Below are 13,515 nucleotides of genomic sequence, written 5' to 3'. Positions count from 1 at the left end.
GGATTGGTGAACAAAAAAATATACGATTACGCATGTGTGCATATATATGTATTAAAAACAAAAAAAGAGAATGCATATAAATACGGTAACTCGAAATGATCGTGCTTATATGGATAGTTGTTAAACATGTTCCTATATATTTAGACAAATGTTGTTTGGAAATAAACACGTATCCCCTTAAAAATGAAATATATATGTTGGTGTTAAGAAATCGTGTTTTTTAATTTTTTTGATAAAAGAATATAGTCGATTTTTTTTTTATCCTTAAAATTTAAAGAGTTCATAAATAAATTAATATCATCATTACTAATTTGTTCATTAGAACTGATCATAATATGTTTCAATGCATCTTCATTGATATACCCTGTTTTTTTAGTGTCTAAAATTTCAAACGATTTTATCAATTCGTTTACTGATGTAGGTTCGGTATATGTGTTTATAAATATTTTCATAAATGTTTCAAAATTGATATCTTTTTTTGGTTTCATTTCACTTATGTTAATTCCATTATTTGTTTGTAAATTCTTTTCATTTTTTTTTATTCCTTTATCATAATCATCATTAAAATTATTTAATTTGTTAATTAAATTTTTTATTCGATCATGATTTGGTGATATTTTTCCACCATTTTTTTTAACAATAGTATTTTTATTTATTTCGCCGACATTTGCTTTTACTACTTGTCCCCCACTATTTTCAACCTGTTTATTATCTTCTGACTTTTCATCTTTGTCTTCAAAATGTTGATCAATGATGTCATATATTTCTTTATCTGTTTTAGTTTGTCCAAGTAACCTTATCAGTATTTTAAATTCTTCAGGGTTTATTTTTTTATCTCCATTTCCATCAATCAAATTGAAATTTTTTTCAATTAATTTTATTTTATCAATTGGTAAATTTATCTGGGTTTTCATTTTGTCGCTTTGGAATTTGTCCAGCGTCTTTTTCCTACTGTATACTCATATATCCTTGCATATGTTTATATTTATTTATATTTTAATTATGAAAATTTATGTATTTTGATTAATTGGCAAAAATTTATACACAATGTCGAATAACATGCATTGTCAAATGGTATGGGTATATCATGCATTTTATTTTTTTGATTTTTTTTACTTTATTTATTTTTTTTTTTACAAAATTATTGCAATAAAAATGGGTGTAATTTTCCGGACCGAAAAATATTCAAACTATTTAATAATTATGGTGTCATTAAAAAATTAAAGAAAAATAATTATTATATTTATGGAATACCATAAATTTTTTATATTTTTGTAGTAAACAAATTGTTTTTTAATAATGTACTAAACAAAGTAGTTAGGATAAATAAGACTATAGATATATGCACACCCAAATTGTTATGAATTATACAAATGTAATATATATGACAAATGAAAAGGAAAAAATAAGATAAGAAATTATCACAATAATAATGATAATAATAAAAAGAATGTCATACATACTTTATCAAATTGGTAGCCAATTTTTTGTCAAAATAAGAATTCTAAATTATCCAAATTGGCTAGTTGATTTTCCGTTTTTCTTCTCTCTCGCATCATTCTCTTATCATCAATCTCTTTTATTAACTCTTCAGAAGGATTTAAATAATTATTTAATTTATTTTCCTGTTCTTGAATAATAAATTTATTTCCTTTAATTTTGACTTCTATATAATTAGCCCATACAGCAAAATTTTGTAAAATGATTGCACAAGAAACTGAAACATTTAAAGAAGCTGTACCATTTCCATATTGTGGTATATAAATAATTTTATCGCACATATTTATTATATGTTCACTAATTCCTGTACCTTCATTTCCAAATAAAAATGCTGTATCTTTATTTTTTACAAATGGTTGTTCAGTAATAGGAATAGATTGGTTTGTTATTTCACATGCATATAATAATATATTATTATTATTTAAATATTGTTTTAATTCAATCATATTTATAAAATATCGTATTTTTATATATCCATGTGTTCCCATACTACCAAAAAAACTTGTTTCTTTTTTGCTTCGTCCAACCACAAATATTTCACTAACATTAAATGCAACACAATTACGTACAATATTTCCAATGTTTTTTCTTTTACCTATATTATATATAACCACATACATTTTGCTTCTATTTGGATTTTCATAATTTCCCCCATCTTCCCTCTCTTTATCAGTTTCAAACTTGTTTCCTTTCTTCATTATATCAAAATAGGCATATTTATATATATACTTTTTTTTTTTTTTTTATAAATTTTTATGTAATAAATATGATATATAATAAAATTTAACGAGGAAGATACTCTACAAATCCATTTTATTATTTAAAACTTAATTCTAGTTCATTCAATTTTTTCTTATTTTATTTTTTTGTAAAATTTTTTATATACCCCCAGTGCGTGCTATCATATTTTGGGATCACCACAAAGAAAATAAATATTTCAAAAAATAAATACTACATAAAAAGATGGGAAATTAACAAATTGTAAAACTATAGAAATATTAATAAGTTCACTCTATAACAATCACTTAAGGATCAACCATCTATTCATCAATTTTTGTTTGCAAATGGTTTTTATTTTTTGAAAAAAATTAAATTTCAAAAATAATTGAACATATGCAAAGGGGCAAACATTTTTCTTCACATTATACATATTAACAAGATTTAGAAATATACTATATGTATAGCTTATTGAAATAAGTTAATGTCAATTTTGGGGGAACTACAATTATACCATTCAAAATAAACACATATAAATAGGTAAGTAGTAAGCAGTAGGCATACTTTTCTGGTCCTTCCCAACCCACACATATGCTAGTTTGTAAAAATGGGTGAGGTTACAAAGAAAAGAATGTATATCTTAGGAATGGAAGGGAGTGCTAATAAGTTAGGGATTAGTATCATCGATGAAGAGATGAAGATACTTGTAAATATGAGAAGAACTTATGTTTCAGAAATTGGGTGTGGTTTTATTCCTAGAGAAATAAATGCTCATCATAAATATTATATAATTGATATGATAAAAGATTGTTTAAATAAATTAAAAATAAAAATAACAGATATAGGATTAATATGTTATACTAAAGGACCTGGTATAGGTTCAGCATTATATGTAGCATACAATATATCAAAAATATTCTCTTTACTTTTTAATATACCTGTTATAGGAGTAAACCATTGTATTGCTCATATTGAAATGGGAATTTTTATTACAAAATTACAACATCCTATTATTTTATATGTTAGTGGAAGTAATACACAAATTATTTATTATAATGATTATAAAAAAAAATATGAAATAATTGGAGAAACTTTAGATATTGCTATTGGTAATGTTATTGATCGATCTGCTCGAATTTTAAAAATTTCAAATTCACCATCCCCTGGCTATAATGTAGAATTATGGGCTCGAAAAAAAAAACTTTTAAGACTGTTACGCAAAATGGAGGAAAGGGAAAATGGAAGCCCAATTCATACAAACGATGGCAACAACGAGAGCGATGTTTTGACTTCCAATTCAAAGGATGTCTCTTCATCAAAGCTTAGTAAAAAAGAAAATGCATCACAATCTTTATATTACAATGAACTACTACAATTCCCTTACACAATCAAAGGTATGGATATATCCTTTAGTGGTTACGATTTTTATATTAGTAAGTATTTTTCAAAATATATAAATAAAAATAGTAAAAAAGGTAATCCACAATATAAAAAAAGTAATAAGAAAAAAGGAACTAGCCAAATTACTAAAGAAGAAGATAATAATAAAAAACAAAAAATAAATGATGATACTTCTTCACAAAATGATGATATAGTCTTAGAAGACGAACTAGATCAAGATTCCACAGATAGTGTTGACGATTCTATTAAAAATAATAACAAGATTAATCATAATAAACAAACAGAAATAGATAAAAATAATGTAATGCCTAATTATAATTTCCTACATGGAATGAAAGGAAGTTCATATTACGAAGATAATATTATTTATAAAAATGAAAATAAACAAAATTATGGTCAAAATAATGAATACTATGATGATAATTGTTCTATAGAAACGAGCTCTGATTATTATGAAAAAGATTTAGATGAAATTTCAGCAGATGAGATTGAAGCTACTAAATTAACTGATGAAGAAAAAAGAAAAATTCAAATATGCTATAGTTTACAACATCATATATTTAGTATGCTTATTGAAATAACAGAAAGAGCTATTTCATTTACAAATAGTAAAGAAGTAATTATTGTAGGGGGTGTAGGATGTAATGTATTCCTTCAAAATATGATGAAAAAAATGGCAAAACAAAAAAATATAAAAATCGGATTTATGGATCATAGTTATTGTGTTGATAATGGTGCTATGATTGCTTATACTGGATACTTAGAATATTTAAATTCGAAAAAAAAAGAAAATTTCAATTTTGAAAATATATCTATTCATCAGCGTTACCGAACAGATGACGTCTTTGTCACGTGGCGATAAGTCATCCTTATCAAAAATTACATGAAAAAAAATAAAAAAAATAAAGCAGAACACCACGATTTTAGCTACTGCACCCAATATGAATATACCCACATAATGAAGTCACAATTTGTGATTTACACTTTTTTGCTATTTATTTAAACAATTTATTATTTATCATTTTTTAATTTAAAATACGTGAAAAAATTTGTTTTTGTATTGATAGAGAAGATAAAAATTCTTGAAAACGAATATATGCATGCATAATCAATATATTTGTTACTACATTAAGCATGAATTGTATGGAATGAACTGATGAAACTTTCATTGCATGTATGCGTTTTCATTGACATTGTCTTTATATGCCTAAAACAGCTCAAAACATGTAAATAAAAATAAATAAGTAAATAAACATAATAGTTAATAAACAGGGCAATGAATATATTAGCACATGTATCCATACAAAATGTGAGACTAGATAAATATATGTTCTTCACTTTTATTTTAGTTTCTCACTTAAGAGACCAACAATTCAACTGATAAATCTTCGACATAAGTTAAAAGGTTTTTGGAGTGTGTTATCCATTTATCTATGCTTTCCTTCATAAGATATATTTTTTCATTATTAAGTACTCTTGGTTTAACCCAAGTAATTTTAACTGATTTTTGTATTTCATCAATTTGACATGATAAAATATTTTTACTTTTAGCAGTTATTAACATTTTTTCAACTTCATTTATATCAATTTTACAATGTTGTGAAATTTCTGAAAAATAAATATCGGATCTTTGTTTTTTTTTTTTAAAAGCTAAATCCATTAAAGCTAGTAATGTAATTTTTTTAAGCATACTTTTTTCATAATTTTTTAAAAGTGAATTTTTTATATTATTTTTATATTTTTGAACAACATCATTAAACATATCAATACTACCTTCATTATAAGCATAAATTAATTGATATAGCCAATTACTTTCTTCATTATTTTTTATACATACACTAACTAAAGGTAATTGTATAATTTCCCCAATATTATATACATCTTCACTAATAATAGAATAAATACATATATGAGTTCCAATTTCGATCTTCTCAGCTTCATCTAAATTATTTAATGGTGTATAAGCTAAATATAGTAATGCATATTTTACAAAAAGTTCTGATTTATTTAAAGCTTTATAATAATTCATTAATGCAAAATTATAAAATTTATGTGCAATTATATTTAAACCTATAACTCCTTGTAACATATTTTTTGTAAATTCTATCTCATTTTCACATGATTTAAAATCATTTAATTTTGTGTATTTTAATATTAATATACATCTATATATTATTATAGCATCTTTATCATTTTCTAAATCCTTTTCAGTTTCTTTTACATAATTTATAGTCCATTCTGCATCAAAATTACTTGTTACTATATATAATAATTCAGCATATATTGTTTTTTTTAATTTTTTTATTATTGGTGATAAGTATGTATAAAATAAACGGAATTTATCTCTATCTTCTATATCCTTTGTATTTACAAATTTCTGGATTTCCAATGTTAATTCATGATAATGTTTTTTTTCTTTATATTTTTTTATTTCATTAAACTCGACAAAACTGTATTTTTTTTCTAACTCGTTCAGTAAGTCAGTTTCATTTTCATTCAATAGTTTACTAAGCTCGTCACTCAAACTCATTTTGTATATTCTGTTTATTTATTAGAGATGTGTATGGATTAATTATTAAGGTGGTGAAATAAAAGTGAAAATTATCACACACAACAATATTTGGGGTTTCCTCTTTTATAAGCCTTTGTATTATTTTCTTAATATATATCTATAGCTCAATTTATAGATATAGTATAATAAGGTTCTGTATTTTTTTAGCTATTTAGGTTGGTATATTCCCCTTTTTTGTGTTTACAATAGGAGGTATATTAATTCTATGGAATTATAACGGATAACAATAAAAAGAAATATATAAACTAGAGAGCTTGATAAAGTTCATAATTTATGTTTATCTTTTATATGTTTATCTTTTATATGTTTATCTTTTATATGTTTATCTTTTATATATTTATCTTTTATATATTTATCTTTTATATATTTATCTTTTACATATTTGTAATATTTTATTTTATATATATTCTACTTCTTGTATACAATAATGTGTTTTGACCTTATATATATATTTACTTTTTTTTTAGTTTTATTTCATATTTTTAAGCATTAAAGAAATATTGCCAATTGCCATATGAATTTGATTTTTTTATTTGTAGCTAATTATTTTTACACGACTTTTTTTTAGTGCTTATTTAATTTGGAAAAAGGTTTTAAAAATAAGTCAATAAATATTTTAAAATAGTCGAAAAAAACATCATAATTTTTTTTAACTAACTTTTTAAATAATATAAAACAATCATGTATTATTAAGTAAAAATAAATACATAAAAATATGTCAACGCTTATCAATGCTTGTCAAACCTGTTTATTTTCATTCAATATATATCCTACAAAAAAAATGGATAATTGGGTATACCATTTAAAACAAATTTATAGCAGCTTATAAAAAAGTGACTAATATAAATATATATTAAATAGTCATATTTTTTTAAGCCATAATTTGGTCAAACTATGGAAATAATTAATATATATCATGGCTAAAATACACAAATTCTTATACTTTTTTTATTTTAAAATATAAAAATGTTATAACCATATAATTATTTTATCTTAAAATGTTGTCATATTTTAAGCTAATATTATAAACATGTAGATTTATTTATATATACTGGTACAATATCAATAGTAATAATAAATGGGATTATTAAAAATAAAGAGGATACATATAATGATTACAAGATGGTATCATATTAGCTAATATAAAAGGTCATGGCTATGTTAAAAAAATACACACACATTCGATATATAACTAACCATTTAATAGTGCATACTAGTATGGAAAAAATGCTATTTATGCATAATAGAAATTTTGTGAATATAAGAAATTATTTCAAACCATAAATTATTATGTATTACTTTTTTTTTAGTTCTACTTCCCTACATTAAATATATGTAAATTCTTTATCTTTATTATAGCATTAGGTATATTTCTATTTTATAGTTTACCTCTCTATACAACCATCTATGAATATGCAACATATTTTGTCTAGTCATATTATTTATCTTTTACGCTATTTAAAACTACTATATAAAATAAGCATTCTTTTACAACTAAAATACGGAGAACATTTATATATACACCTATAAATTATCCAAACAATTGTTTTACAATTTGTTAAATAACTATAGACAATGTTATTATGTATATATAATTATAATGAAGTATAATACTTAAAATGTAGTATTATAATTTTTATCCCCATTTCTATGAGTTAAATTATATTTGCAAAATAAAATTTTTTATTTAACCTGCACCATTCAGAATAAAACAATTCATATTTTGTAAATTTTATCAAAAAAATAAAACATAATATAAAACAAATAAATCAAGCGAATGCATATGCATAGCTTATGTCTATATATAATATTGTTTAATATAAAAAATAAATTAGGATTATAAATATATACACATTTGACAAAATTAATCTTACAATATGAAAAAAGAAAAAATATTACATCCTGATGAAGAAAGTAATGTATCAGATCAAATGTCCCTTAAAAGGGACAAAAAACAAATCGAGGCTCTAGTATATTCTTTAAAAAAAAATATACGTGGTAAGCATATTGCCACATATACACACACACATAATTGAATAAAATTTACCAAAGAGCAACAAAAGTATACTAACTCATAAGCATGCTTATTGTTAATAATTACTTTATATCCGTTATTTATTTTTTTAAGATAATATTTTTGTTTGAATATATAAATGTAAAGTAGGCAAGCGAGTATATGTCTACTACTTTATGCTTCCATTTTTTATAGAGCATGAAGAATTAAAAAGTAGAGCAAACTATTTTTTTTCCACTGATGATTTACTACATCAAACTCTTTTCAATTTGTGTCAATTTATACCTAATGATAAGGATATATTAGGTATAGAAAAAAATATTAAAAATTATAATTCAGAAATACGTTTGGAATTCACAAATTCAGATACAACTAGTTGGAGTAATCAAACGATAATTGATGATGTAGCAATAAATGAAAATAAGGAAAGTAAAAAGCCAAATACAACTGTTTGTAATATAAAGGAAAAAGAGAAAAAAAATACTTGTGTAGAATGGCTAGGTTTTATTAATGAAGCAAATGGGTATGCAGCAACAAAAATATTTTCACCTTTTGTTTCTCATGAATATTATACTTATACAAATAGGATTATATATTTTTTATTTCAAAAAACAAATTATTTAAAAGTAGAAGACTTTTTAAATAACCATAATTTTGTTAATAAAATTATACCTATGTACATGAAATGTAAAAACAAATTATGCGTAAAATTATCTCACATAAATCCTTCAAATGATTTATATCTATAACCTTTATTAGCAAAGATGAAATGATATCACTTATAATTACTTAAATAAAATATTCTAATCAAGTCTATATATCAATACTTCCATATTCATTATTATCATATACATTTTTGTATGCTTAATATTGCTAACTATATTTTTACAGAACTTTATGGAATAACTACAATTGTCTATACTATTATATATTCATGAATATGTTCCCTATTTAATATACACAATTTTATATAGCAATACTATTTTTAATGCATTCCTTTTTTCGCTCATTTGTTTATTTATTTTTTACAAATAGTGCAATATATGCACATACATAGACTAGCCAATTTTTGTTAATATAAAAACCGAAAAATTGCTAAAAATTCTGACCAAATCATATTTTTATAGTTAAAAAAGTTGTAAATAAAATTTACTGTTTTATAATTTTTTTTTTGTTATGGATACAAAAAGTCTACACAACATATATCGCATATAAAATAGAGTTATACCCCATTTTTTGTACAAGAAATAATTGTTTAATCTTTTTTATGACAAAAATGTAGTAACATACAAAAATACATATATTTTAACATTTAAAAAAATTATTTTTTCCTTTTCCTATTTAATTATTACAAGCTTTACATCCAAAAAGAAAAAAAAAACCAATACACAGCTATATGTACATTTTTTATTCACTTATTATTGTCGTTGTTTTATAAAATATAATTACATATTTCAAAATATATATAACATTTTGTCTGTTGAATAATGTAGATAAAAATGTTAATAAAATATGCCATGTTTGTTAAATATTTTTTTATATATTTATTAATTCTTAATTATGATTCATTTATTTATTATATGGAATGACTTTTTTCATTATTTTAATTTTTTATTCCTGTTAATATAATACAGTATTAACAGTACATATTTTTTATTAATTACAAAAATAGGCAGCCAATATTTAAATGGGAATATCATAAAATCCTAACCTAGCCATTCATGGCACTAAAGGGAAAAACGCATATGCATGTGCATAATCGTATATCTATGCATTTCTACATAGTAAAATATATTTTTATACGTAAATATTAAATAATATATATTTAGCGGTTTTACATAAATGTAATATTATACATAAATATAACATATAAATATATATTATAATATGCATATTATATATATATATATATATATATATATAATACCATATTTACTGCTAATATTTTCTTTTGCCCTTTATTGTAATAAAATCTTTGAGCTAATAATATTCTTTTCATTTTAATTGCCAATCGTCATATTAATTTTGTACCCATGCATATGTAATTTATTTTTATATATACATGTAAAAATATATAAATTTATTTCAAATATTTTGTTATTATATTATATATTTATTATATATATTTTTTATATTTATTATATATATTTATATATTTATTTATATATTTATATTATTTATTTATATATATTTATATTATTTATATATACCTATTTATATTTATATTATTTATTATTTTTATTATATTTTTTTATTTAAATATTTCATTAACATTGCAGTTTAAATATTTTAATGTTAAAAATATAATATATATATATTCTTTAAGTATAATTTTTATAATATTTATGTTAATAAGATTTTATGATTTATTTATATACATAGTAGTATTTGTTTGTTATGAGATTAAATAAGCATATTGATTTATATACTGTTTTTTTAATACATATGCGAGCTAACAATGAATATATAAAAACAAATATATAGATATGCATTTATATATTCATAAAAAGTTACATATATGTATTAATACATATTCGTTATTTCCATTTTTATTACAATTTTTAGCTAAATAAATAAAATATACAAATAAAAATATAAAACATAGTGATATATAATGTATGATAAATATGTAAAAGTATGATTCCTTATATTTTTTGTTGTTTTACTTTTACTATATATATTATGTACATTTTATTATAAAAAAGTATTATATATTTTTTTTTTTTACTGTTTTAGATTATTTAACGTTTTTTTATAATAAAATAGAGGAAAAGCATAATCGTGTATATGCTACGTATATATATATATATTGTTGATTTTCATTGCGAAAAAAATTGCAACCATTTTAAAATTGTAGATAACAAACCTATTTTTTGTGCGTTAACACCAAAAAAGAGTTATTTATTTATATATACATACTCTACATATATATATAGAGAGAAAGCGACTTTTTGTAAGTTAATGTTGTTTTGAATAATCTTTATATAAAAATAGTAATTAATTAAAATAAAAAGTATACATATATATATATAATATAAAATACAATTAATTAAAATATTGATTATGCATATTATGTAGTTAATGGTAGTAACTATTATATAATATGATTATTGTTGTTTGTTTTTATTTATTATTATTATTATTTGTTAAATAGTATGTTACACGTTTTAATACGAACATATTTACTATACATAATACATATATATATATAGATCGAGATATTTACTATATTTTTATTTATACAATTTTATGAAAACGATATTGTCCAAAGAAAGTTAATAAATATTATACATATAAATTCATTGATATATATGTAATTTATTAAAATTGCATATTTCAATATATAAATATGCACACACAAAGAAATATATATTATGTACATATATTTCTTTATGTATTTTTTTTTCAATTATTTCTATTTTAATTTCAAAATTTTTTTTTTTTTTGGCTAACTATTTTTTCCCCCCCTTTTTATTCCTCATTAAAATTTCATTATATAAAATATTAGAAATTGGAAGAGAATTTTATTTTACATAATCATCCAATAAAGTTGTCTATATAGTAATAGTATTGAAAAAAAAAGAAGAAAAATAAGAAACAAGTATTTAATTTTTTTAATTGTCAAAATATAAATAATTTATGATAAAATGCTGATTAGTCAGATTTAAATGTGTCCTATATATTTATATTTATATATGCATACATATATAATAAATACCATACTTGAACATTTATAAGTATATATATTACCACACAATTGTATAAATTTTTTGACTAAGTCAAGCATATTAGAACGCTTACAAGCCGTGAGCAAAAAATACAGATAAAACGAAAAGAGGAAAAAAAAAAAAAAAAGAAAAAGCACTAAAATTTTAAGTTCATATATTTCAAAAAAAAATTCTATAAGTGAGAAAAAAAAAAAAATTACATTGTATTTTTAAAGATTTATTGCCCATAATTTTGATAAAAAAAAAAAATATAATTTAATTCACATTATATTGATATATATACATATCATAAAATAATACATATAAATTTTTATTTTTTAAATTAAACAAGTATAGGCATATTAATTTGTACGTATATATATATATACGTATACACTAATAGATTTTTGCCCTTGTTTCATAACTACAAATAAGCTTGTTCTGGTTAATAATTGCTTGCGTGACAAAATAAAGCAACGAGACTTATTGTTTTTGTTACACTTTCTAAATATTTTCAAGGGAATTTGCTGTGAATAAACATAAAAAGTTGTATAGAGCTTCCAAAAATAATTATTTAAATATTATTGGATTTGTTCCCTTATAAGGAATATATGTTGGAATTGAGTTTGTGCAAATAAACAGCATATATATAAATATATTTTTAGAGCTTATAACTAGATTATAAATAAGGCTACGAATAAAACCGCGACCCGTTGATATAAATAAATATACATATATTTATTTATGCAGATATAGTATATTATCCAATTTATATTTGCGAAAGCGTGAAACACAGCAGAAAAAAGGTGAAACAAAATATAAGTTCTCAATACTGAAGTCGCACACATATATATGTATGTATACGTGAGCGCAGTTTGTGCAACTTTGTTAGCATATATATATATTTGATTAAAATAGCAAGCAAAACAAATTATTTTAACAACACTTTTAAATTTGGCATTTTTTTAGTATAAAAATGACCAAGACTTTAAGAGCAAGTCGAAAGCATCAGTAAAGTAAAAAAGGGATGCTTAAAAAAAAAAAAAAAAAAAAAATAACAAGAAAATAAGCATATTTAAATAAATATATTGATAAATACATAAGTATTTATTATATATATTCGGAAGTTTGTGGATATAAAAAATACGAAAAAGGGATAAATTGTGCTTATCATAAATAAAGCAGATTGAATAATATGCCTAGTATGCATAACATTCTTTCTCTATTTATTTTTTATGGTATCAATTTATATTATGTAAAAAATAAAAAATATATAATAAAAAAAATAATAAGGGTATAAATATTGTCACAAAAAAGGAAGAACAGCGTAAACTGTTAAGACTAGATTGTGGTTTGAATCCAAAATAGAGAATTCCAACTCTTTAAATATTGTTAATTTTTGTGGGTTATTGTTATTACTATAAACTCTTAACTTATCATATATCTGAGACGTTGACGAATAATTTGGTAATATATAAATATAAGCAAATATATTTTATATATAGAAATTATTATTTGTTATATTAATTTTGAAAAAAAATAATTTTAAATGAATCAATTATTTTTTTACATGCTTATGTATATCACCATTTGTTTTTTCACTT

At 21.5% G+C, this 13,515-nt stretch overlaps 5 protein-coding genes across 5 annotated transcripts; 2 read left to right on the top strand and 3 right to left on the bottom strand.

Annotated features, from left to right (window-relative positions):
- Positions 1 to 203: 203 nt before the first annotated feature.
- PVVCY_0501530 (calmodulin, putative) lies at positions 204 to 914 on the bottom strand (the record flags this gene model as incomplete). Its single annotated transcript, XM_008627524.1, has 1 exon — positions 204 to 914. One exon carries the CDS (start codon positions 912 to 914, stop codon positions 204 to 206), a length of 711 nt encoding a protein of 236 aa, XP_008625746.1.
- A 576-nt stretch (positions 915 to 1,490) lies between these two features.
- Positions 1,491 to 2,198, bottom strand: PVVCY_0501520 (RNA methyltransferase, putative; the record flags this gene model as incomplete). The annotated part of the gene is made up of 1 exon (XM_008627523.1): positions 1,491 to 2,198. The coding sequence occupies one exon, from the start codon at positions 2,196 to 2,198 to the stop codon at positions 1,491 to 1,493; it is 708 nt and encodes a 235-aa protein (XP_008625745.1).
- A 626-nt stretch (positions 2,199 to 2,824) lies between these two features.
- Positions 2,825 to 4,480, top strand: PVVCY_0501510 (tRNA N6-adenosine threonylcarbamoyltransferase, putative; the record flags this gene model as incomplete). The annotated part of the gene is made up of 1 exon (XM_008627522.1): positions 2,825 to 4,480. The coding sequence occupies one exon, from the start codon at positions 2,825 to 2,827 to the stop codon at positions 4,478 to 4,480; it is 1,656 nt and encodes a 551-aa protein (XP_008625744.1).
- A 495-nt stretch (positions 4,481 to 4,975) lies between these two features.
- Positions 4,976 to 6,148, bottom strand: PVVCY_0501500 (26S proteasome regulatory subunit RPN9, putative; the record flags this gene model as incomplete). The annotated part of the gene is made up of 1 exon (XM_008627521.1): positions 4,976 to 6,148. One exon carries the CDS (start codon positions 6,146 to 6,148, stop codon positions 4,976 to 4,978), a length of 1,173 nt encoding a protein of 390 aa, XP_008625743.1.
- Positions 6,149 to 8,067: 1,919 nt separating this feature from the next.
- PVVCY_0501490 (conserved Plasmodium protein, unknown function) lies at positions 8,068 to 8,953 on the top strand (the record flags this gene model as incomplete). Its single annotated transcript, XM_008627520.1, has 2 exons — positions 8,068 to 8,188; positions 8,400 to 8,953. The coding sequence occupies 2 exons, from the start codon at positions 8,068 to 8,070 to the stop codon at positions 8,951 to 8,953; spliced, it is 675 nt and encodes a 224-aa protein (XP_008625742.1).
- Between the last annotated feature and the right edge of the window lie 4,562 nt (positions 8,954 to 13,515).

The sequence above is a fragment of the Plasmodium vinckei genome (genome assembly GCF_900681995.1).
Source record: "Plasmodium vinckei vinckei genome assembly, chromosome: PVVCY_05".
NCBI lineage: Eukaryota > Apicomplexa > Aconoidasida > Haemosporida > Plasmodiidae > Plasmodium > Plasmodium vinckei.
Note: the sequence above shows the minus strand (reverse complement) of the source record. Positions and strands in the feature narration are given on the sequence as shown.